Source organism: Bombus bifarius, unplaced genomic scaffold (genome assembly GCF_011952205.1).
Source record: "Bombus bifarius isolate JDL3187 unplaced genomic scaffold, Bbif_JDL3187 scf7180000007970, whole genome shotgun sequence".
NCBI classification, from domain to species: Eukaryota; Metazoa; Arthropoda; class Insecta; order Hymenoptera; family Apidae; genus Bombus; species Bombus bifarius.
In genome coordinates, this window is record NW_022884356.1 from 2506642 (window position 1) to 2529993 (window position 23352).

Below are 23352 nucleotides of genomic sequence, written 5' to 3' on the forward strand. Positions count from 1 at the left end.
TTTTAAATTAGCTTACATGTTAAAAATATTTATTCTTATTGAATCTTTAAAAAGGTTCTATATGTTTACTATAAGTAGTACTTTTGTAACTAAAGTATTTTTAATAATATTTCTAACTATTTTCTTTTTTTATTCATTAGTTTTATGTTATGATATATTCGTATTATATCAATATAAATTTTGTAAGACTCAATCAGCATATGCTAGTGAAAGTAACTTTTTTATTTTTTAAGAAAAAATGTAAGTTTTAACTGTGTATGAAAATTTTATTTTAGTGAGAAAAATTTTTTCATGTAAATTTATCGAATATATAACAATCTTCAATATTACTTAAATGATAGTATTCACCTCTTTATTGAAAAAATTTATTTGAAGCCAAGAATTTCTTTGAATCGGTTTTCACATATATATTACAATTAATATCAAGTATATTACCAATTAATTATTCGGAGAATTTAAACTGTTATGATTTCTCTCAAAGTTAGTAAACTGTGATATTTGTATGAATACTTCTATAAATGAGTTTTCCTGTACATCCGTTTATTGTACATATATAATCTTAATCTTATAGATTTATATTAGAGATCATTTTCCGTGGTTTATATTTGCTCACATATGTATAGTATATTTTATGCAAATTGTTTATTTAACACACAATCGAATTTGAATTTTATAGAACTTTATTTTAAAAACATTGTCAAATAATATTACACGTTGTTAATTGCTAAATTCAATGTCATTAAATTTTAAACAAAACGAAAGGAGTAAGCATTAATGAATTATAGTAATGTATTAGAAGTAAATTTAGATGCAATAATAATAGCGTGATCTGTATCGTATGATGAAGGAATAGATAGGGATTATACGAAATATGAAATATATGGATACATATATAATTTTGTATAATTTATAATATCTATGTAGTAAATAAAATGTTAATGCTATATGGCCTAAATGTTATTAATCTGTTTGAATATTTTGTACAAATAAAAATATTTTCTTTCAACCAAACAATTGGTTAACCACGTTAAAAATTGAATAATATAATACTTTAAAGAATGTTTAGCATTATTTAGTAAATATTAGTTTGAATAAAATTATGGTTTATTTCCGACTAAAACAATGCATTTTTCTAATATATAAAAAAATAATCAACTTAATAATATTTTCCTATATATTTTTGGTGCAGAATTTACAATAATTTATTTTTTCAACATGAGATCGAAAATTGGCTAACATAAAAAAAGAATTTATTGTTATATTAGTAACAGGAATACAATCATATTGTAAAAATAGATCATTGATATTTTCAGTTCAATATTGCATACAATAAATTTATGTAACAATAATAATAGTATTGACATATTTTCTGTAAATGAAAAATAAAATTTCCTTTGCAGAATTATATTTGATAAAAATTCCAACTGTACGATTATTACTTCAAATTTTAGGTAATGTAAAAATTTTGTTTTGGTATATAATTATGTATAGTTTGGTATTTTTATGTAATTATGTATAATTCGTCACATTTATGTTATTTTCTGATATATTTGTATATTGTCTTAATTTATTTTCAGTTGAGACTCTGTAAGGTATTAATTGGTTACAAAAAGTAAATTTGTATGAACTGTTATATAAATTTAATTTATTAAAGAAATAAGTAATTAGATAATGAAATAGAAGTTATGTATTACAAAGTTCTCAATTGAAAAAGCTGATATATCTTAATTAAATTTGTAAAATTGAAAATTGTAAAATATAATTACTTATAATAAAGTAATATAAAGTATGATTGTAAATTGCGATACTGCACCAAATAATTTATTTTACTTATCATCTTAAACTGAATATCTCGATATGCTACTTATAATACATGTTCAGTCGGATCTACAATTCGTGGTTGATTCTTCAAAGTCTCAGGTGGAATTTTTTCTCCATTAATAATAGCTTCTACATCTTTACTGCTTAATGTTTCGTACTTAAGTAAAGCATCTGCTACTTTTTTAAGTTCTTTCGCATGTTTTTGTAATGTCAGTTTTGCTCGTTCATATGATTCCTAAGTAGAAAATATAGTAATTTTGATGTAAAAGGTTAAAGAATAATATTACATGATAGAATTAACATTATATGGTGATAAAATTTACTTGTAAAAGGCGCTTCACTTCCTTATCAGCAAGATCACTTGTGCTAGGTCCTAATTGAAATCCATCCCCTTGACCATTTCTACGAATTGTACCAAAACCAACTTTTTCAGACATACCATACTTGTGTACCATCTCTTCTGCGATGGAAGTCGCCCTCTAAGAAATATGATTATCAATATTATCAATGATTACAATGTAATATTTTCAAATTTTCACTATTTGCAAATAAAATTAGGAATATTTTTAGTATTTAGAATTTGTTTCCTAAGCTCTTGTAATTTATTTTTTAATTATTGTACCATATGTGATAAGATATTATTAATATAAATATGAACTATATCAAAATACCTGAAAATCGTTATATGCTCCTGCTGTTACTTTATCAGAACCAAAAATTAATTCTTCTGCAGCACGACCACCCATTGAACTATCCATTAGAGCTAATAATTTGGATTTCGTTGTATGATATTCGTCGTTAAATAAAAACGCGGTCTATACAAAAAGAGTACTGAAATGTAATATCAATAAAAAATACAATTATTAATTTATAACACTTACATGTCCCAAAGAATGGCTATGAGACAAGATGGTAATTTTATGTATAGGTGGTGCATCTTTAGTATAATATGCAACTAATGCATGTCCTGCTTCATGATATGCTGTAATGGTATTAGTTTCTGTATCTTTAATTTTTTGTTTTCTTTCTGGACCCATGATTATTTTATCTCTAGCATATTCTAAATGTTTCATTGTTACATATTCAGCATCATTTATAGCAGCTCTTAAAGCTGCTTGATTTACCTTTTAAAATTAAGCTCATAATAATAAAATTAACTTGATCTAAAATTAATACTTATTTTCAAATGAATACCATATTCTCTATATCAGCTCCAGTAAATCCAGGAGTACACTTTGCTAAATAGTCTGCATCAACCTCTTGTGTTAATATTCTTGATAAATATAAATCAAAAATTTCCTTCCGGCTTAAGTAATCTGGTATATCAACAAGAACTTCAACATCAAAACGACCGGGTCGCATTAATGCTTTATCTAAATCATCCCGTCTATTCGTCGCACCTAATACTATAACACCTTCGTTCTGAAGAAATCTGTAAGTACAAAGAAATATATAACTATTAATGATAATAAATGTACATAAAATCGATATATAAGGTCATAATTTATAAATTATAAGTAACAAAATTTAAAATTTGAACTTTATTTCTTCAGAAAGAGAAGAAGGAAAATTAATAGGAGAAAGAAATGAATGAATGTAATTAGTACTATTTTGCCATCCTACACTCATTTCTTTAACTCTAATATAAGGAAACATAATATGCTTACTATATTATACATATTGTTTATATTGTAGATTCAGTCTCCTAGTTTTAATGCACATGAAATAAAAACATATCTTGAGAAAATACATTAAGAAAGTAGTACGAAATTGTTGAACTTGTAATACATATATTATTTTTAAAAAATTTAAAAAGATAATCATTAATTTCTTTATCTTTTCTTCTATTAATTTCCTTTGCTTTCGCATATAACCTATATTAATTTTCAGAATTATTCCATATTCTACAGGATAAAGAGGTAAAATTTTTTATTTACCCATCCATTTCCGTAAGTAACTGATTTACTGTTTGATTCGCATATGGATGAAGAGCTGAATTTGTTCGTTTTGCACCAACAGAATCAATTTCATCTATAAATATTACGGCAGGTGCTTTTTCTTTTGCTGCTTCTGAAAAAGAATAACAGATCATGAATAAGTAATACAAAATTTTCAGGACACTTTAATTGAAATTGCACATCATAATATAAATTACATATGATATCAAAATAAATTCTCTTTTCTTCTCTTTAAATTTTTATTCAAAATGAAGATAATTATGAATATCTTTTGTAGGGCATATTGTTTTATAATTCCCAAAATAAAAAATTTTTTTGAGGTAATACACACTTGCTAATTAAGGCTCATTAAATCATGATACAGATAAAAAAAAGAATATAAATAGACAACATTAACGACAGCATTAGAATGTTGTGATCATAACATTGAAATATAAATAGCATGTACAATTCCTAATATACATATATAGTACATATATCGAACTAATATGGCTTATAAATAATCAATATATATTAATTATAATAAAGAAAAAGTGTAGAAGAAAAAAAAATTGAAAACCATTAATAATATTTCTTTAGAAGTTTTTTTTGTTTTATTTAATGTATGATTTAGAATGTTTCTTTAATATTTATTTTGTGTTCGCAATATTTTGTTTATAACTTACTAAATAAATCTCTCATTCTTCGTGCACCTTGTCCTACTAAAATCTCTTCAAATTCAGGTCCAGCAGCTTGAAAAAATGGGACACCAGCTTCGCCAGCTACTGCTCTAGCTAATAATGTTTTTCCTGTTCCTGGTGGTCCTACTAGTAATACACCTTTAGGTAATTTTGCACCGAGTGCAACAAATTTTTCTGGATTTTTTAAAAATTCAACTATATCTCTTAATTCTTGTTTAGCTTCTGCAACCTAATTGTATATAAACAAATGAATATACAGTATTTAGTAAAATGAAAAATCTTATTAGATTTTATTCATTTTAGAATTTATTAGATTTTAGATATATTAGAATCTTTTAAATAATTTACTTACTCCTTTAACATCATTAAAAGTTATGTCTGTTATTTCTGGTCTAAACTTAACACCATCCATTGGAAATCGTAATCCACTTCCTACAACATAAACTGCAATATGAAAGGTATAAGAAAATTTACATCATTATTAGTAATCTAAAGCATATTAATATATTTTAAATACTCCTTTAATGCTCCTCTATCACTTTAATATTTAATATTATATAGTTAATATAATACAGTTAATATTAAAAATATTCTTCTTTCTTTAGTGAAATAATTTTTCAGTGACTTTCAAATTATTATGATTATTTATTTGAAATAATCGATAATATTCAATATTAACATATATTTTTTTAAAATGCTAATGACAGATAGTAACTACAAAAAAATATATTAAAATAAAGTTATCAAAGAAAATAATGATAGAAATTGTATTATACCTCTATAATACATACCTCCATACCAAAAGATTAATAATACAGTTCCTGTTAATAAACTACATAATATTTTAAACCATCCAAAAGTTGAATATGTTTGGCGTCTAAGTCCTGCTTCATATCCTTCAATAAAAGCTAATATAATTCTTTTATATTCTTCTGTCGATGTTTGACTATTAAATAAATTTTTTATTGTTGCCAAGTCCTTTTCTTTCAGAGCATGTACTAATCCTGTATTCTATGAAGTAAGAAAGTTATTCACAAAGTATATAAAATATCAATATAGATAATAAATAATACATGATCTTACTGTTCCAGAGAAATGACCAACTAAGTTTTTAAATTTATTTATAAATGATGATTGTTTTTCTAATTCAGTAGAGACATTACGTTTTGTTCTAAAACTACGAATTTGTACATAGTGATTAAATGAATTCTTGTTACAAAAGGTACATAATGTTGTATGATATTGTTTCGATGGTAAATACATAGCAGGTAAAATAATTTCTTCCATACATCTTTTATATAGATATTTGTGTTTGTTTTTTGTGGAATTTAATCCTGATGCATAGACTTTCCACTTATTATTTTTTTCTAAATTTCTCTTAAAAATTTTCATAGAAACTTGATCTAATGCTACCATAACGTTATTTGTCCTTATATCAAACATTGTAATTACATCAGACATGTTTAATTTGCCTATTAATGTATCAATATAATTTTTAGTAGCCTAAAATAAAAAGTAAACTTAGTAATTTGCATCATTATAGTTTTATGTAATACATTACCAAATTATCTTACGTCTGACAAATTACCAGAAGAGATATCATTCATAGATTTTTTCAATTCATTTTGTCTTTTAACTTTAACTGAAAATGATGTAGATTTTGGACTAACTACTGAAGTTAATTGCGTCAGATGATATAACACCTAGAAATAATTCTCTTTTTTAGAAATAAGAAATTTTAAATATTTTGCTCTAATTATTTTCAAGATTGAATAAAATAAAAATGTACACATATAGAAAGTAATTTATTTTGTAATCCAGGAAATTATCTTTTACTAAAGACAGACATGAAATAGACAAAAATTTCATAAGTTTGTATTAATGTAATAGACATATAAGGTTATAAAACGGAAATTTTTAAAGACATTTTTAAGGAAGATATACAATATAAATTTCATGTATATACTTGTTATGTCATCAAATGTAAAAGACTATCTAATAAGCTATCTATGAATTTTGGAAACTTTTGTAGCTATATAAATATGATAATACAAACCTGATTGTGAGGTTGGAAAGAAAACATTGCAGTTCAACCCTATATTTAACACATGTAATAAGATAAATGGAAGTATAACACTTTTAAATAAAACTAAATTCAACTGATAGTAACGTTTTGTTGCATATCCAAAAAGATTAAATTACATGACATCAATATCTCCTATACGAAATATAGTTTTAATGCTGCAAGGTAACGGAAATGACTGCTATCTACAATATAAACTTCCGAATGTTTAAAATCAATTGAGATTAGATTTAAGATTGCGTAAAACACATCGAGATTTTTTCGGAAAATACATATTTTCCCTAATTCGAGATTATATTATGTGTGTAACAACAGATTTTATTTTATAGTTAGATTGTTGGATTAATAATCGCATTTCAAAACAACTATTTTGCGACCCTTATGCGTACTTCATTTATTTTACGATACAATTTAATTATGTATAAAACAACTTATTTTACATAACACTTTCAATATTATTTTAAATAAATTTCCTTTATCGTCGAACCTATGTATTATTTTCTTATATATTATGAAAATATTATTAGCTTCATGCACTTGCTTGATACACAAATTTTGATTAGTTTATTATATTTTAAAATGGATTTCTTCTTAACAGAGAATAAATATATTATAGGAACAGTTAATAAAATAAATAATACAACGTAGAAAAAAGATACATTCTTTTTTCAGATAAATACCAGGAACCATATTTATTTCTTTTCCATTAAATTACATTAACATTTTAGATAATACAAAACTAAAATTGAATTTTAGAAAAGTTTTAAAAATTTTGTTTCCTAACTTTTAACAAGAATTTTTAATATTGTCATTATTTAGTATATTTGAATGTACAACTTACGTCATTTTATTAAATATACAAATTACAGTTTTAGAGTATTACATAAACATAAGCACTGATATAAATTTGTTAAAATGTTTAGTAAAATGAAATGAAATATTTCTATAAAAAAATGTTTGGCATAGATAATTAAACATAAATATGCAATTTCACTAGATTATATGACTACTTCATAGTGATTTACTTTTTATCATTTATTAAATATTATTAAATAGCTACTACTATATATTTATATTTTACAAGGAATTTGATAAAACTAAATTTACAAAAATAATAAGAGGAACTTCTAAATTAAATAAAAACATTGTAATCAAGAAATATAATTATTTCATTATTGGAAAAGTTAAATCTATGGTTATATAAAAACAGTATCGTGAAATATTTCCAAAATGCGAAAACATTCTATAAAGTACATAAATTTTCATTATATTCTATTTTTTATATTAATTAATTTTCATGTTTCTATTTAAATATCATGTTTAAATAAATTTTGTATATATTATAAATATTTTACAATTACTTGCTATGTAATTTTTCAATACAAACACTAAGCTCTTGAAGACATTCCAACAAATTATTCATATTAGCACTTGAATGTCGTAAACCTGATTGTTCTCCACCAATTCCTTGTCTTTGACCTAACTCAAAATGAAGTTTAGCTAATTGCTCTTGTTGTTCTCGTATTTCTGTCATTTGTTCCATACTACAATCCTTTCCTGTATTTCAATTCCATATTATTCCAATTTTATATTTATTCTGCTATATTGAAAAGCATATTTCACATACCAAATGCTCGTAAATTACCACTATGGAAATCTTCCAGAAGTTGTAATAAAGCTTGTTCCATACGACGAACATCAGGAACCTCTGACAAAAAGCAATGATGTTTGCATGGTGCCATAGCTTTATTTAATGACACCAAAACACAACCAAAAAATATAATGAAAACATAACAATACTTAAAACAGAAAAATATATGAAAAGATTATAATATATTATTAATTAACAAAAATATAAATTTTCGTATTATTAAATATAATATGTGACATTATATAACTGAAAATTGAATAAAAAGATATTATTTAAATGTTGTAAATATTTTTAGGATACTTACTACTATATTCTAAATAATATTTTTAAATGTTACTATGAAGTACAAAGTTACCTCTATGTTGACGATTTATTTTTGGTAGTTCTGGTCGATTTGGTTTTTGCTTTTCCTTCTCATTCATATACATTAGACGTGACTGATTACCATGATTTGAAAGATTCACAGCACGGCCAGAAACCATAGATCCTTGACTTGTTGCCTGACCAGAACTTCCTTTACTAATAATTGGTGATGTTTGTACATTAGTTTCCCATAATACTTGTTGCTGAAATAATAAACTCTTTTACTATTTTTATTGTTTTATTTAAATCACCTATTTATCCATTTTTTTGAAATGATACATTTGAATTTATGTTTTAGTAGTCAAAATTAGGTAACTAATACTAAATTCATACCGATATATGAGAACTATGTGTATCATTTTTACTTGGATGATGAGATCTTGCTGGTGTGGAAGGTGGTGTAGCTTCTCCACCTTGACTTAATGGTTCTTCACATTCTTCTTCTTGAACCAATTGTTGCAATTCACCACATCCAGACTTTTCAGTCATCCTGAAAAATTCATTAATTTAATCAAAATTTATATTCTTGTTGTTATTAAATTTAGATATTTGTAGAATTTTTATATATATCAATGAATACCTAAATTTAAATAACATTTAAATGACATTTTATAAGAAACAGAAGAAAGAAGATATTTAAATACTTCTATATACATACGCAATAGATCTAACCAAACCCTTTTTTAAACTTGATATTTTTTATTGTACTAACATCAAAAATATTATTATAATTTAAACATGTTATTGCACATTCACAATTATGTTATTAGTAATTGTTTTGTTTATTGACTTTTTTTCTAAAGTACATAGTATTGTAATGTTTTTAATGTATTGCCTCCAAATTATAAAAGCATTTCTACGAAATATATTTTATTGTATGTATAATCTTCCTTTTCCTTCAAAGAATAAAAAAAATTGAGAAAGAAACGTTTTATGAAAATAAACAGTTACAGAATTAATTTTTCATGATTATATATTTTCGATTGTACTTTGTATATCTTGACATGCACATAATATACAAACAAATCATCTGATTATCTGCAATTTCTGATAAGTGGTAACTGGCATTTATGTACCTATATATAACTTAAATTTTATGCTGATAAAAAATGTTGATTAAGTGCTGTAACTTTTAACAAAACATTTACAAATACGTGTCATATACGCTATTTCATATACGATATGATTAAAAACCATACATGGTTTATTCATTACATTTAGCATAGTGACACTTGAAAATGTTTCTACAATTCATTTCTAACCTTTATATCAAGAAAATTATGACAATGTAGTGCGAAGGAAATTTTAATTAAAATACACATCTTAAGAAATTTCATGTTAAAAGTGAATATAATATTTATATTATAAAATAAAAAATTATATATACATATATATGTATATAAATACAAAGCTATTTTAAAGATACTCAAGTTGATTTATATCATATATAATAAGAGAAATGATAACATATCTTTATGTTATAGGTATAACTAATATTTCTATGATTGCAAGAATTACTTGGTGAAACTTGGGATGCAAAAAGTTTAGCAAGAACAAGCAAAAGACAATCTGATGATTCATCTTATTAAAATAAATAATTATAAAACTATACAATGTCTAACTCAAAACTTGTTTTGAATATTATAAGGTAGAATATTATTAAATATTATCAATATCTTCCTGGGAGCTATTAGTAAACATAATTTATTTACTTAGTCTTGAAGGAATGATCATGAGGTTTAATGTGACGTCAGATATGACTATCAATAACATAAAAAATATTGCAATAAAACATTTCTATGGTGATGATAAATCAAGAAGTCCAACTAACTTTCGTTTAGTTCATACATCTGAATTCAAATGGCTTATAGATGATCATAGTGTAATTAATGAAAAAGTTAATGAAAATGGTAAAACAATTTACTAAAATTCTGTGCTACATCAGCAGATATATTAAGCAAAATAAAATGATTATCTTTATTACAGATGAATTAATGTTAATAAAGATACGTCCAATACCCATAAATGAAAATTTATCTGCAGAAATTTTGAAAGGTCCAGATGAAGAAGTAGTACTACAAATAACAAAAGATTTACCTATACGTAATCCACCTAAACCTATTCCATTTCTTTCTTGTCCTGCAGATGTAAATATACACATACATGTATAATTATTGCATTTTCTGTATTGAGAAAATTTACGTTATATATTTTATATTATAGTTTCAGAATGAAATACGAAAAATTTTTATTACACTTGTAAAAGCATCAGCAAGGATTATATCGTATAGCCCAGAAGCACAAAAGTTTTATGATATCTTAAAAGAAAAATTAGAGGCAAGTTGTAAACCAAATATTAATACAAATGCTGCAAAAACTCTCACAGAAATGGGTTTTTCTGAAAAAAAGGTTCTGAAAGCTCTTCACTTACGAAAGTACGCAATCTACTATTTAATTTAATGTTCAGGAATATTAATAAATTAAAAGTAATATTTTATGCTCTGATTTTTAACTTATTACAGATCAAATATAGTAGAAGCATTAGAATGGTTAGCAGAACATCAGAATGATCCAGAAGATGATGATGATGATTACTTAGATTTGATATCTATTGAAAAAGGTAATAATAAAGATGTTGCAGTTTCCAGTTCATTTATTTATATATCAAAAATGTCTTAGGGGAAACAGGTATTGATTTATTTGAAAGAGCTAATTATTTAGATAATATTTAATACAAGTCAAGTACAAATCTTCTTGATTTTATTCTTGAGAAAATTTTAAATTATGACAAGCGTATATTTTGAAAAATCATTTCATTTTTTGCTATATATAAAGTACTATAAATATTATATAATCATAATGTAGTTTTTCTTTATAAATTATTCAATTTCATATTTAAAACATTCATACATTAATTCATACATATTTAAAATCATCCATATAATTGTTAAAACTAAAATATATTACAATTAAAAATAAAACTTCACAAAGAGAACACTTCTTTTCAGAAATATTAAAAATTTGTTTACAGCCCATATTTGGATTTATAAAATAATAATATATGTAATAAACATATTAATTGAAAATGATTAAAATTATGATAAATTATACGTTATTATTACATGTTGATTTATAATTGTATACAAATAAATTGATAATTATATGTAGGATGTGAAAATTTGAAGAAGGAAGAAAATGTACTCAGCATAGTAGATCATTTACTAAAAAGTTACCGTTACTATAGGAAGATGGATTTCAAACCTAGTTCTAGAGCAGTACAATCATTATCAGAGATGGGATTTGAAGAAAAGAATATTATTGAGGCACTAAAAATTACTGGAAACAATCAAATTAATGCTGTGAGTAATCTATATAAATTTAATTTCATTACACTTCAAATATATTCTTCTTTTCAGTGTGAATGGTTACTTGGAGAAAGGAGGCGTAGTTTACAAAATTTAGATAAAGAACTTGATCCAGGTAGTCAAATTTATAAAGTAATCATGAATGATCCACGTATTCAACTTAGTCTTACAAATCCTAATATGTTACTTGGTAAGATTATTTTTATTAATAAATAATAAAAATAAAAAAAAATTAATATAATTAGATAATACAATAATTAATGTAAAAATGAAATTTTTAGTGTATTTATCGCTGTTAGAATCACCAGTAACTATAAGTGAACGAATAAGAGATCCTGAAGTAGGACCAATATTGGATCACATTATATCAATATATCATGTCGAAAAACATACGATTCATATCAATAAATATGCAATTGATTTCTGATTTAAATATTATTTTGTAAAATAAATTAATATTAATATTATGAACAATATAATAATAATATAAATTATAATAAAATAAAAAATGAATATCATAAGCTTGTAGCAAAAGATTTTCTAAATGTTTTAAATGATGCTATAATAGGCATGCATATTAATGAACCCTATTATTATGGTTATATATTAGATATATTTAATAGACTTATATTCATGAATCATGAATTTTATTAACATTGCTAAAAATCTATTTTATGATATGTATATTTTAACATTACATTTTTAATTTTGAGTATATATTCATATGGACATAATATATTTTTTCCAATTTTAGAAAAATATACATGAAACAGAGTATTACAACTCTGGTATTACGTATTAGAAAGTTAAATAGTTCCAAGAAGTACGGTTTACTGTCGCTAGTATCGACTTGAAATTTGACAGTTAAATCACACCACGTGTTTCAACTAAATATTTTTTGTAATAATGGTTTATTATTTTACAAGTGAAGGTATTATTATTTATCACTGGCTTCATGTTTAATGTATATTTAAATTTTCTCATATACATTTTACTACTAAAAAAACTAATAATATGCAGTAAGGTTAGAATGATAATTATAATTTTTAATTATAGTTGTACAACCATCGGTGACATTATTTATGGGAGTCGACCAATATGAAAGTAAGTGAAAAATTCTAAAATATATTATAATGTATAAGATACGTTCTTTCAATATATATTTTTCTAGATGATGACCTCATAAAGTGGGGTTGGCCAGAAGATGTTTGGTTTCATGTTGACAAATATTCTTCAGCACATGTATACCTTCGACTTCGTCTTGTAAATATTTTCTATTAAAAACATGCATGTTCTTTTACACACTTATATATGCGTATCTATATATGAATACATGATTTATAGGGTCAAACAATAGATGACATACCTAGTGTAGTTTTAGAAGATGCAGCACAATTAGTGAAAGCAAATAGTATTGAAGGAAATAAAATGAATGATATCGATGTAGTATACACAATGTGGTCTAATCTGAAAAAAACACCAGGTATGGAAATAGGACAAGTTGGTTTTCATAAAGATAAGGATGTTCGTAAAATTCATGTTGCAAAACGAATAAATACTGTTGTTAATCGATTGAATAAAACTAAACGTTCAGAACAAGTAAATTTAAGATCAGAAAGAGAACAACGGGACAGAAATGAACGGGAAGATAAAAAGAGACTTTTGAGAGAGCAAAAGGAAAGAGAAAAGGCAGAAGAAAAACGAAGAAAGGAAGAAGCAGAAATGAGGTTAGACAAAAATTATGGTACATTATTGACAAATATAAATTGTTTAATCTCGTCAGACTTAACATTATTTTCTACTTTTTACAGAAGTTATAATTCTTTATTTAATACATCTAATATGACATCAAATGTAGAAAATAGTGGATATGATTCAGATGATTTTATGTGATGAAATTATTAATATTATTCGTAATTCGATTGCCTACTCACCATAGTTTGGAATAATAGATGAATATATTTAAAACAAAAAGCATATATAATTTCAAAATTAAATTTGGTTGATATTTTAAAAGAAAATTATCATTAAACATTACGAAAATCTAAAATAACAAGGTAATGTTGAAACTAATAAAATGTTAATTAAAATATTTTTAAAACTGGATTGAAGTACAAGTTTTGCACAAATTGCAAAACAATTTTTAACATTGAGTGGGTTTCTCTTATATAAATTCTATTAAGAACATTAATATGTATATTAATACATACATTAGTAAGTAAATGAATATAATATTAATCATGTATTTTAATATGTTAGTACTTATTTTATGTAAGATATTCATATAAATGATAATTTACATACCTTAGTATTATTAATAGTTGAAATCAATTACTATAAAATATATAAAATTTTCAAACATTTATTTCTATAAAGGACATTAAAAAATTATACAAGACATATTTTATTATGAAAATAAATAATAATTATTACTATAATAATGTAACATTAACAGCTTCCAATGCATTAACTATCCATGGGGGATATTCCTTGTTTGGAAACAAATCTAACATGAATTGCTGTATAAATTCTGGGAATCTTTGTTCTTGGATACTTTGTCTAATATCTTTCATCAATTTCATTTGGAATGCAATATTATGAACAGATAGTAAATGACATGCAACTGTTTCTACCGTTACAATATGATGAAGATAAGCACGTGTGTATGTTTTGCATGTACTACATTCACACGATTCATCTATTGGCCTCATATCTTTACGATATTGAACTTGTTTTAAATTTAATTGACCAGTACGTACCAAAGCACAACCAAACCTCTAAAAAAGTAATATATGCATTAATAGATTTCATTTTACCAGCTTGTTGCACTTTGTGTATACTCTTCTTTAATTCAAACACATTATCCGTAATTAATTACCGCTGTTCTTGTAGGAAATACACAGTCAAACATATCTATTCCCAAAGCACAACAAATAACTAAATCAATAGCAAATCCAACACCCATTAAATAACGTGGTTTAGTTTTTGGAAGTATATTTGTAGTAAGGTGTACCATTCTCCAAAAATCATCTTTAGATTCTCCACCACTAGAAATATTATTAATCATAAAATAATCTTTCTCTTTCCCTAAATTAATCCATCTAAATTAATATTTTACCTTAATCCACCTACAGCATAGCCATTCACTTCACGTTTAATTAATTGATTTGCACATTCTGATCTAAGTTTAGGATCAAGACCTCCTTGTACAATTGGAAATATACTTTGCGCGTTTGATCTCTGATGTGCTTTTAAACATCTATCTAACCATCTAGTTGTTCTGTAAATAATATATTGAGTATTAAAAATTATTTCGATAGGAATTAATAATATATTATATACGTAAATGCAATAATATTATTTATAAATTATATATATAAATGCAATTCTACCTATGCATTGCTTCTTCTACTCTTGGTCCTGTTAATGTAGTTTTAACAACATCATCAAGTTGCATAATTATATCTGCTCCTATTATGTTTTGTATTTGTATAGAATGTTCAGGTGTCAACATGCAATCTGTTCCTGTAAAGTAATATTAAAGTATTTTATTTGTATTTTTACATAATACAATATAAGTACATATTGTTCTTATACAATGATTACCATTATATGGTGATTTAAACTTGACACCTTCTTCCGTAATTTTAGCAAGTTCTAGTAACGATACCATTTGAAAACCACCAGAATCTGTTAATAATGCTCTTTTCCAATTCATAAAGTTATGTAAACCACCAGCTTTCTGCATTATATTAAGACCCTACAAAATCCAGTTTTTATCAATAACATATTTGTTCACTTTATTTGAATATAAGTAACTCAATTATTTTATAACTTGAAGAAATATTAAAGAAAAGCTTTATGCTTTATATATTTATATATATTACATACAGGTCTTGTTCCAAGATGATATGTATTTCCAAGTATAATTTGACAATTCAATTGTTCTAATTGTTGAGGTAATATGCCTTTTAAAGTACCCTAAAACATTAATATTGCTATTAAAATGTATAATGTGACTGATTTATATATATCTATAATATGACTGTAAGTAATAGAATATTTTATAAACAATTAAATCTTATTACAAGTTTAATGATATGCCAAATATGATTTGCAATGTCATAAAACATTAATCTTTTTTTTTTAATTATATTTAACTTACCTGTGTACCTACTGGCATAAATACTGGTGTATCCACATGATGATGAATGAGAGTCATCCTACTAGTTCTAGCTTTTGTAGTTTGACATTCGTAAAATATTTCGAAAAGTAGTGGTGATTTTCGTTGTTGTAGCATTTTCTTCAGTTTAATAATTTAGCAAATAATGTCAATAATGTATTTTGTTTCATATACATACATAATTAATAAAATGTTTATAAAACTGTCGCTTATATCACAATTTACAATAATAATAATAACTTATTGTATCAAACATAATTTAATTTGTTTTATTGTAATTCTAAATGTGTTATATATAATTCTAAAGTTGTTCAATATTACTTAATATCCTTTACTTTGAACTATAAACTATAGCTGTAAAATTCCAGTTCAAAGACTCGTTTATATATATATGTATATTTATTATATATCAGTATTCATCAACTTACTTTCCATGTGTAATATTAATCTACTCTACAATTTCCTTACGATAATATTTATTATCATCTTTTAACTACGTTAAGTACTTTTGTACAAGGAACACATTTCAGTGCTATTTATCTTACTTTTGCGATTATGTAAATACGCCCATATGTAATAGTAGCTAATAGTAAAATGTTTATACATTACATTGCAAAATAAAAATGAAATTTTCTAGGGCTTTTCCTAGATTGAGGTTAGATTTAGGTTTAGCTCTGAAGTAAAATTACAAATATGTATAATTGATTGCAATATTTTTTTTCGTGATATTTTGTTTATTTAGCAGACCTTTTAACAATATCAAAGTTTGAGAAAGAAATTGGAAATACTGACCAAATTGCTCACTATTACCAATTTAAATATATAAAGTAAGTCCATAATAGCAACACTGTCGCAGAACTTCTGCTTGTTGTAAATATCACATCATCAGTGTAGTCTTTGATTACAATGCGTTAAAATAGAATAACAATATTTATTTTGTACCCTTATCAATATTAAAACATGTTTTCATACGATAGTTACAGATTATGAAAAGTCCATATGCTAGAAATTTAATTTTCTCTAGTGAAAAATTGGTATCCTACAATTTGTGTTCTACATTTTTTGTCCTAGAGATATTATCCTTTGTTTTATAGAATACAAGTATTAAAAAATAATGCTCATACCTTGTTGGTGTTTTATATTAGGTTCACGATAAAGTTTAATGAGAGTAATTTAAAGAAGATAACAAGAAAGAGAAATTTGTATTACTTGTGAAACTATGTTGAAACCAAAAGCATTAACACAAGTACTTAGTCAAGCTAATACCGGCGGCGTAGAAAATACATTGTAAGTAAAATATTTCTTTCGTTAAATTAAGCACGATTTATATGCATGTTTTTTTTTAAATATAATCCAATAACTATATAATGTTATAAGATATATAAATATTAATAAACATGCAAGTGAAATCACATATATAAATTTACATATTTTTCTTATCGTTATTGTAATTAGGAAAACAAAAGTTTGTGATCAAATATTTCAAATGAAAATATATTTCAGATTATTAAATAGAGATGGTGGTTTATTAGCTTACAGTGGTTATGGCGATAAAGATGCAAGAGTAACTGCTGCTATTACAAGTAATATTTGGTCAGCTTATGAAAAAAATGGACGAAATGCATTTAAGGAAGATGAATTGCAATTTGTATTAATGGATTGTGTGGTAATGATCAAATATTAATAGATTTGATTATCAAGTAATTAATTATATAATACTTAAATTCTATGCAATTAAATGGCTTTATTAATATCTTATACGAATTGATTACAAATAAAAATATTTGCAATGTACTGCAAAAATATTTTTAGTAAAATAATATGTATATAGTTACTAGTTTTTATTGCAAATTATTGTTCAGAAATTTCAGTTGCATATTAATGAAAAGTTGTAAACAACATACGGTTATATGTTATATATATATATTGAAATAATACATTTGTAACATGTTTTTTAATGAAACATTTTCTTTTAGGAGGGCAAAGTCGTTATTACCGAAGTCGCTAATTTGTTGTTATGTTTGTATGCAAAAGAAAATGTGGGATTTGGTTTACTAAGAGAAAAAGCACAAGCTTTAGCAAGATACCTTGATCAACCACTAAAAACAATAGCAAATATGCCTTAATCAATGTTTAAACATATACCCAATTGTGTTGTAAAATTTAGTTTTATATTTTAATGTTTATAATTTATTGTAAAGATACTTGGTACTGTCTTGTAAATAATATATTTTCAATTAATAAAACACTTATGTAATCATTTATATATTAAAATTTATAAAAATGTGATACCCTTAGAAAATAAATCTAGCTTTGAAATCAAGTGTTAGTAGCATTTTTAAAAATATTCTTGTGAACTTCATAGAAATGAAGTTTTAAATTTTATTGTAATCGATGAAATATGTCATATATTTTTTAATAATGTAAAATATCTACATAGACAATCTTTAAAAAAATTTAGAAATTAAATATTAAATTCATACATTCATATACATTAATAAACATATGTAATGTTAAAAATAATTAATAGATGTATATGTCCTTTATAAATAGAATTGCTTTTATTTTAAATCCACAATTTGTATGTTATAAATTTTATTTATTTCATTTGCATTTATATACTTCCTCCTATAATCTTCTTCTATGTAATTTGAAATATTTATTGGTATTAAAACTTACTTTTGATGCATATAAATATTACTTTCTTTTCTAACAATAAACATCAAACATTTAATAGACTTAGAAATATATCTATGAAAGTACAAACTCTTTTACATATAGAGTTATATATACCTATGTATAATATGATAATTCTAATATCAATTAGATTAATCATACAAGTTAAACACAAGTTCACTGAATTACATTATACATTGCACAAAATGACTAACATTGGTCCTAAAATTTTCCTGTTATTTTGAGTACATAAAATAATAATTACTAGCCAAACAATAAATTTTCATTATAAGTGTTCATATTGTTACATTTCTTATTGTAAACTATATAATTAAATTTTCATGTATTAATGTTTACCAAGTGACATATTGTGAATGTGAATCGTAATTAACTAATAATATCACTAAATTATTTTATATATGTTTAGAAAAAAATCTTTTTTATGAAATTATTGTATATGTGTATATATAATATACAATTTATTATATATCATATATAACATAATTCTAACAATACCTATAACAATTTAGTTTCGTTACCTATAACAGTTTAGCTACGTGTAAGTTTCTTCTCATGAATAATGCTTTTAAATACAAGTATATTGTCTACAACACTTCTTTAATAGGCCTTCAACAATTGACAGCTTATGTTAATGCCTATTATAAAGTGTTTTTAATTCTATAATTATATAATAGAGATTTGTTGTAGTCTTAAATATATATAAAAATGGAAACTCTTATCTAAACAAAGTAGATGCACTGTAAATAAAAGAAGAGGAAAATAAAATAATATGTATCTTTTATACATACATAATTTTACAGTCTACCTTCCTAATTGCTTTGCATTAAATGAAATATTATGAAATAGAAATTATATGCATATAGAAAATAATACTTAAGTAACTGAGAATTATTCAGCTTTTTTTAAATGTTTCATATGGGTTAAACTTTTGTATTCAAATCTTTTCGCTATATATTATCGTATATCAATAAACGATATAATAAATTGCTTTTGTTAAAAATTACATTCATTCTTTTTTTTCATCCACGTTATTACATCTCAAAATTAGTTTTACATTTGTAGTTATAACTTTGTATTTGATAATCAAAAGTATCATGCTAAATATACAAATATTATTTTATGTTTTATAGCGGCAGTGCGAAGGTAAGTAATTTAGATAATATTATGACAAAGATACGATTAGAAAAAAAATTATTTTTATACAACTTGTTACAAAAAGATAAACTATTTATTACTAGAGAGTATTTATATTCATTGTAGAAATTTGTATGAAAAAGATTGCCTTTATGAATGCTATTGTCTTTTAAACTATTTAGTGAACTAAAACATTACTAAATAACAATTTCTTTTCATAGCATATTAATATTAGTGATTGCGTGTATATATGTATTAATATTTTTTATATTTGGTACATTCTTTTTTAAAAGGAGAGTGTCACAGATTATAAGTGGGATAAAAAGTTTTACTTCAGTATTAATTTCTTTCATTATAAAATGTATGATCCCTTATGGAATGATTAAGCACTATTTCTACCACTACAATCCATATTCATTCTCGTTAAATGTTCGATAAATTAAAATTATGATTGGAAAAGATAAAATGATTCACTTATTAATGTGTGATACTTTCGGTTTTTAAAGCTTCACCTTGTGTTGTTGCATAATAACTATGTATCTACAAAAGGTATTATACCTTTGTATTTTCTTTTTTGTTATTATCACTGTACATGAAAAATGAAGCAATGAAGATCTTGTGTGAACTTAAACTTTTACATGTAGAAATAAAAACAGTCTTCATCTTGTTGCTGCACAGTTGATTTAATTAAATGAAGCAAGAAAAGAAAAGGACGGATTTAGAGATTACATGCGAGAACCCTTCTGCTGCAGAACCTAAAATATAATTTAATGATTCAAGCTTAGTAAGATTATATTATGAGGTTCATATTAAAAATTATATTCCATTGAAAAAAAATATAAATATGAATGTAAAATCTTAAGTAAAATATGCGAATGTCATTTATTTTTAGCATTGTTCAGCCTCTGCATTTTGTTGTATAAATTATAATAACACAATATCTTCATATTTTGAAGAAAATATTTTGATTAATATACAATAGAGTAATAATAAATGAAACCTTATTATATGAACTGATTTTGTATATTATTTAATTATTAAAAATATTGTACTATAAATTCAATGTATATTATAAAAGCTTTCAATTTAAAAAATTTCTATTGTAAATATAATACTTTCAAAATATAATTCAAACACATGCATTAATAAATGTTGCAGGACAACAGGGTAGAAAGTAACCAAACCAATAAAAGAAAAAATTCTTTATTTAGTGTACAGCATGCAGTACAAAAAAACCATGATGTAATACATACAGCAAATATCAGAGGCAGAACATGCTCATGCAAATTGGCCCCTGAATTAATGATATATGTTTTGAGAAGAAAAATATAAATAATTAATTAGTATTATATTATAATTTAAATAAATTTAAGTCATAAAAAAGGATAAATCTATAAATATTTTTAATTTTTATATAAAAACAATATAAAATGTTTTTTATAAAACTTAGTAGCATATATTTAATACCAACTATAAGGTACTTTTATATTATCTTGCATCATAAAACAAAGTATTCATAATGTGTGCCTAATTAGTTAAAAGATTTATAGATAGAGATTTAAATATATGTGACTTCATTTACATAAAACTATAAAAATTTCCTAACTATAACGCTTTTTTTGAAATGGTATAATTCCATATTTTATTTATATGTATTCCAATTTTTTATTAATTATAATCTTTGGTAATAAAATATAAACATAACTGTTGACATTAGTAATATGATTTCATGTTACAATTATGACAAAATAAATAAGAAATAGAAAGAAAGTAACATAATTATTTAATAAAATTATGAACAAAGATTATGTATAATTGCTTTGGTTAAAAGAGTGACATAAGAATTTTGAATGCAATAATGATACCTTAACACGATCCGTTGATTCTTGTTCCTTACTATTGAGTTGACTGGCTCCATATTCTCGACTGACCACACATAGAAATTCAGCATGATCGTTATTTCCATAATTATACTGAGATCCTATATTGATTAACTAAAATAAATAAGAGTACAATTTTAATTTAACAATGCATGTTATTTGTTCTTGTATTATTAATGTATGTTAAAAAAGATAAAACACTAATATATTAAATAAAAATATATTTAATTTTACATATAAAATACCTGCTCAAATTTCCATCCATCAGACATTGTTGATACCATTTGAGTTAATTCATCTTCATGACACTGAATGACTCTATAAACATGTTTCTTTGAATCTCTTAATGGTCTGGTATCTCTTAAGATAATTCTTTCTTTCACTAGCCGAATGAGTTCTGTAATATTATAAAATTCTGCTTCTTCTAAGACACCTTCTTCTGTTAAATCTTTATTAATAACCAATTTCCCATGACGTAAGTAATTTAAAACAGGACTAAAATATGTTGGGTCACGATCTATTAAATATGCTCCAGTTTCATCCTGTACAATGAAGTATACAAATAATTTTTCATAAATGATACATATTTTATAACAATACATAATTCGTGTAAAATTACAAATTATGATTTCATACTAATATTTATATACATTATGAATTATTAATGTATAATTATTTCAATATAATGACACATATGCTACATATCATATTAGAAAATAAACAAAATTTGCTATGTCACTCAAGTTTATATATCTTTTAATGTAAAAGGTTTATAAAAATAATTACCTAAATTGATTTATATAAAATATTCTTATTAATTACACAAAAAATATTCATATAGATGAAAATATTTAACAATTTTTGACAATGTTTTAAAATTCGCGGTTATTTAAAAACATCAACTAACCCTGTCTGAGATAAGGTCAGAATCTTCCTGACACAATCGATAGAGAAATGAATTGGGGTCTCTAGCTAAAGTAGTCTTCGCCGTTAAAAAATATGTACCACCAACATTTAATCGAACCCACTGATTATTACACCGTTTTTGAACATGATTTTCTGTCATTTCGTGCGAATTCGTGTCACTGAAATCCTCCATATTTGCTTTGAAACACACGCAACTTTCAGCTCATAGGTTTCTGTGACATAATCAAATCAGTGTCTTAATATTAAGCTCACGAAATTGAAAGTGACATTAAACTATTTTTTCAGATCAAATTTAAATATTTTGTTTGAATTGTTAATACATTTTGCTACTATTTAATACGTAATATCACTATCAAAATTGTTATTTTATGGCGGGAAAGCAAATTAGAATCATTGTTTATGAAAAAAGATAAATATAAATAATAATTTCTTTATATTTATTGGAAATACAAATTCTGGTACGTATATTTTATAAGGTAGTAGCATACTGATATTAATGTAATCAATGGTATAAGTATAAGATTTAAATGAATAAAAGAAATCTAATATTTAAATTGTTGATAAGTAACATGTAAGTATCTATACATCCGGCAAAATAGAACTAAATTTT

General features: G+C 24.0%; 6 protein-coding genes across 14 annotated transcripts; 2 read left to right on the forward strand and 4 right to left on the reverse strand.

Annotated features, from left to right (window-relative positions):
• Window positions 1-1789: 1789 nt before the first annotated feature.
• LOC117212969 (ATP-dependent zinc metalloprotease YME1L) lies at window positions 1790-6751 on the reverse strand. Of its 4 annotated transcripts, none has more exons than XM_033458160.1 (12): window positions 6516-6751; window positions 6048-6162; window positions 5543-5962; window positions 5251-5470; window positions 4812-4903; window positions 4445-4688; window positions 3759-3891; window positions 3016-3253; window positions 2703-2945; window positions 2493-2636; window positions 2145-2300; window positions 1790-2056 (listed from the first exon to the last, which is right to left on the reverse strand). In XM_033458160.1, exons 2-12 carry the CDS (start codon window positions 6060-6062, stop codon window positions 1865-1867), a joined length of 2097 nt encoding a protein of 698 aa, XP_033314051.1. In that variant the 5' UTR covers window positions 6063-6162; window positions 6516-6751; the 3' UTR covers window positions 1790-1864. The 4 variants fall into 4 exon arrangements, with proteins under 4 accessions (XP_033314051.1, XP_033314043.1, XP_033314034.1 ...); XM_033458152.1 differs by having other exon boundaries at window positions 4812-4891; window positions 6034-6162; window positions 6516-6748; XM_033458143.1 differs by having other exon boundaries at window positions 6034-6162; window positions 6516-6748.
• Window positions 6752-7861: 1110 nt separating this feature from the next.
• Window positions 7862-9617, reverse strand: LOC117211929 (coiled-coil domain-containing protein 28A). 5 transcript variants are annotated; one of them, XM_033456284.1, is made up of 5 exons: window positions 9215-9617; window positions 8890-9046; window positions 8549-8759; window positions 8170-8286; window positions 7862-8099 (listed from the first exon to the last, which is right to left on the reverse strand). In XM_033456284.1, exons 2-5 carry the CDS (start codon window positions 9043-9045, stop codon window positions 7900-7902), a joined length of 684 nt encoding a protein of 227 aa, XP_033312175.1. In that variant the 5' UTR covers window position 9046; window positions 9215-9617; the 3' UTR covers window positions 7862-7899. The 5 variants fall into 5 exon arrangements, with proteins under 5 accessions (XP_033312175.1, XP_033312184.1, XP_033312197.1 ...); XM_033456293.1 differs by having other exon boundaries at window positions 8890-9136; XM_033456306.1 differs by having other exon boundaries at window positions 8170-8250; window positions 9215-9616.
• A 15-nt stretch (window positions 9618-9632) lies between these two features.
• LOC117212634 (ubiquitin-associated domain-containing protein 1-like) lies at window positions 9633-13942 on the forward strand. Its single transcript, XM_033457575.1, has 15 exons — window positions 9633-9900; window positions 10041-10204; window positions 10273-10466; window positions 10543-10703; window positions 10780-10991; window positions 11079-11176; window positions 11236-11244; window positions 11725-11915; window positions 11973-12111; window positions 12203-12345; window positions 12819-12852; window positions 12978-13025; window positions 13093-13184; window positions 13266-13648; window positions 13733-13942. The coding sequence occupies exons 2-15, from the start codon at window positions 10170-10172 to the stop codon at window positions 13812-13814; spliced, it is 1821 nt and encodes a 606-aa protein (XP_033313466.1). The 5' UTR covers window positions 9633-9900; window positions 10041-10169; the 3' UTR covers window positions 13815-13942.
• Window positions 13943-14267: 325 nt separating this feature from the next.
• Window positions 14268-16792, reverse strand: LOC117211923 (queuine tRNA-ribosyltransferase catalytic subunit). The gene is made up of 7 exons (XM_033456262.1): window positions 16087-16792; window positions 15813-15902; window positions 15528-15681; window positions 15314-15446; window positions 15040-15201; window positions 14800-14968; window positions 14268-14698 (listed from the first exon to the last, which is right to left on the reverse strand). Exons 1-7 carry the CDS (start codon window positions 16219-16221, stop codon window positions 14354-14356), a joined length of 1188 nt encoding a protein of 395 aa, XP_033312153.1. The 5' UTR covers window positions 16222-16792; the 3' UTR covers window positions 14268-14353.
• Window positions 16793-17129: 337 nt separating this feature from the next.
• LOC117211950 (ragulator complex protein LAMTOR2) lies at window positions 17130-18366 on the forward strand. Its single transcript, XM_033456319.1, has 3 exons — window positions 17130-17391; window positions 17608-17770; window positions 18081-18366. The coding sequence occupies exons 1-3, from the start codon at window positions 17324-17326 to the stop codon at window positions 18228-18230; spliced, it is 381 nt and encodes a 126-aa protein (XP_033312210.1). The 5' UTR covers window positions 17130-17323; the 3' UTR covers window positions 18231-18366.
• Window positions 18367-19379: 1013 nt separating this feature from the next.
• LOC117211961 (BTB/POZ domain-containing protein KCTD5) lies at window positions 19380-22982 on the reverse strand. Of its 2 annotated transcripts, XM_033456355.1 has the most exons (4): window positions 22723-22982; window positions 22061-22357; window positions 21801-21929; window positions 19380-20690 (listed from the first exon to the last, which is right to left on the reverse strand). In XM_033456355.1, exons 1-4 carry the CDS (start codon window positions 22912-22914, stop codon window positions 20661-20663), a joined length of 648 nt encoding a protein of 215 aa, XP_033312246.1. In that variant the 5' UTR covers window positions 22915-22982; the 3' UTR covers window positions 19380-20660. The 2 variants fall into 2 exon arrangements, with proteins under 2 accessions (XP_033312246.1, XP_033312236.1); XM_033456345.1 differs by lacking the exon at window positions 19380-20690 and having other exon boundaries at window positions 21702-21929.
• Between the last annotated feature and the right edge of the window lie 370 nt (window positions 22983-23352).

What these genes read in the sequence shown, in the direction of transcription:
- LOC117211929 (XM_033456275.1), bottom strand. An exon ending in CACATAGTTCTCATATATCG is followed by an intron (nt 8,760 to 8,889) that starts GTATGAATTTAG and finishes TTATTATTTCAG; the next exon opens with CAACAAGTATTATGGGAAAC. An exon ending in TGGTAATTTACGAGCATTTG is followed by an intron (nt 8,100 to 8,169) that starts GTATGTGAAATA and finishes ATTGAAATACAG; the next exon opens with GAAAGGATTGTAGTATGGAA.
- LOC117212969 (XM_033458143.1), bottom strand. Translation starts at nt 6,542, where the DNA reads ATGTTTTCTTTCCAACCTCACAATCAG. An exon ending in AAGAATGAGAGATTTATTTA is followed by an intron (nt 3,892 to 4,444) that starts GTAAGTTATAAA and finishes ATTCTTTTTCAG; the next exon opens with AAGCAGCAAAAGAAAAAGCA. An exon ending in TTACTTACGGAAATGGATGG is followed by an intron (nt 3,254 to 3,758) that starts GTAAATAAAAAA and finishes TTGTACTTACAG; the next exon opens with ATTTCTTCAGAACGAAGGTG.
- LOC117211950 (XM_033456319.1), top strand. Translation starts at nt 17,324, where the DNA reads ATGTTGAAACCAAAAGCATTAACACAAGTACTTAGTCAAGCTAATACC. An exon ending in GGCGGCGTAGAAAATACATT is followed by an intron (nt 17,392 to 17,607) that starts GTAAGTAAAATA and finishes AATATATTTCAG; the next exon opens with ATTATTAAATAGAGATGGTG. An exon ending in TTGTATTAATGGATTGTGTG is followed by an intron (nt 17,771 to 18,080) that starts GTAATGATCAAA and finishes ATTTTCTTTTAG; the next exon opens with GAGGGCAAAGTCGTTATTAC.
- LOC117211923 (XM_033456262.1), bottom strand. Translation starts at nt 16,221, where the DNA reads ATGCTACAACAACGAAAATCACCACTACTTTTCGAAATATTTTACGAA. An exon ending in TTATGCCAGTAGGTACACAG is followed by an intron (nt 15,903 to 16,086) that starts GTAAGTTAAATA and finishes TTAATGTTTTAG; the next exon opens with GGTACTTTAAAAGGCATATT. An exon ending in TATTTCCTACAAGAACAGCG is followed by an intron (nt 14,699 to 14,799) that starts GTAATTAATTAC and finishes TTACTTTTTTAG; the next exon opens with AGGTTTGGTTGTGCTTTGGT.
- LOC117212634 (XM_033457575.1), top strand. Translation starts at nt 10,170, where the DNA reads ATGTCTAACTCAAAACTTGTTTTGAATATTATAAG. An exon ending in CTTGTTTTGAATATTATAAG is followed by an intron (nt 10,205 to 10,272) that starts GTAGAATATTAT and finishes TTATTTACTTAG; the next exon opens with TCTTGAAGGAATGATCATGA. An exon ending in TTATTATTTTACAAGTGAAG is followed by an intron (nt 12,853 to 12,977) that starts GTATTATTATTT and finishes TTTTAATTATAG; the next exon opens with TTGTACAACCATCGGTGACA.
- LOC117211961 (XM_033456345.1), bottom strand. Translation starts at nt 22,914, where the DNA reads ATGGAGGATTTCAGTGACACGAATTCGCACGAAATGACAGAAAATCAT. An exon ending in CTGACCTTATCTCAGACAGG is followed by an intron (nt 22,358 to 22,722) that starts GTTAGTTGATGT and finishes TTCATTGTACAG; the next exon opens with GATGAAACTGGAGCATATTT. An exon ending in ATGGATGGAAATTTGAGCAG is followed by an intron (nt 21,930 to 22,060) that starts GTATTTTATATG and finishes TATTTATTTTAG; the next exon opens with TTAATCAATATAGGATCTCA.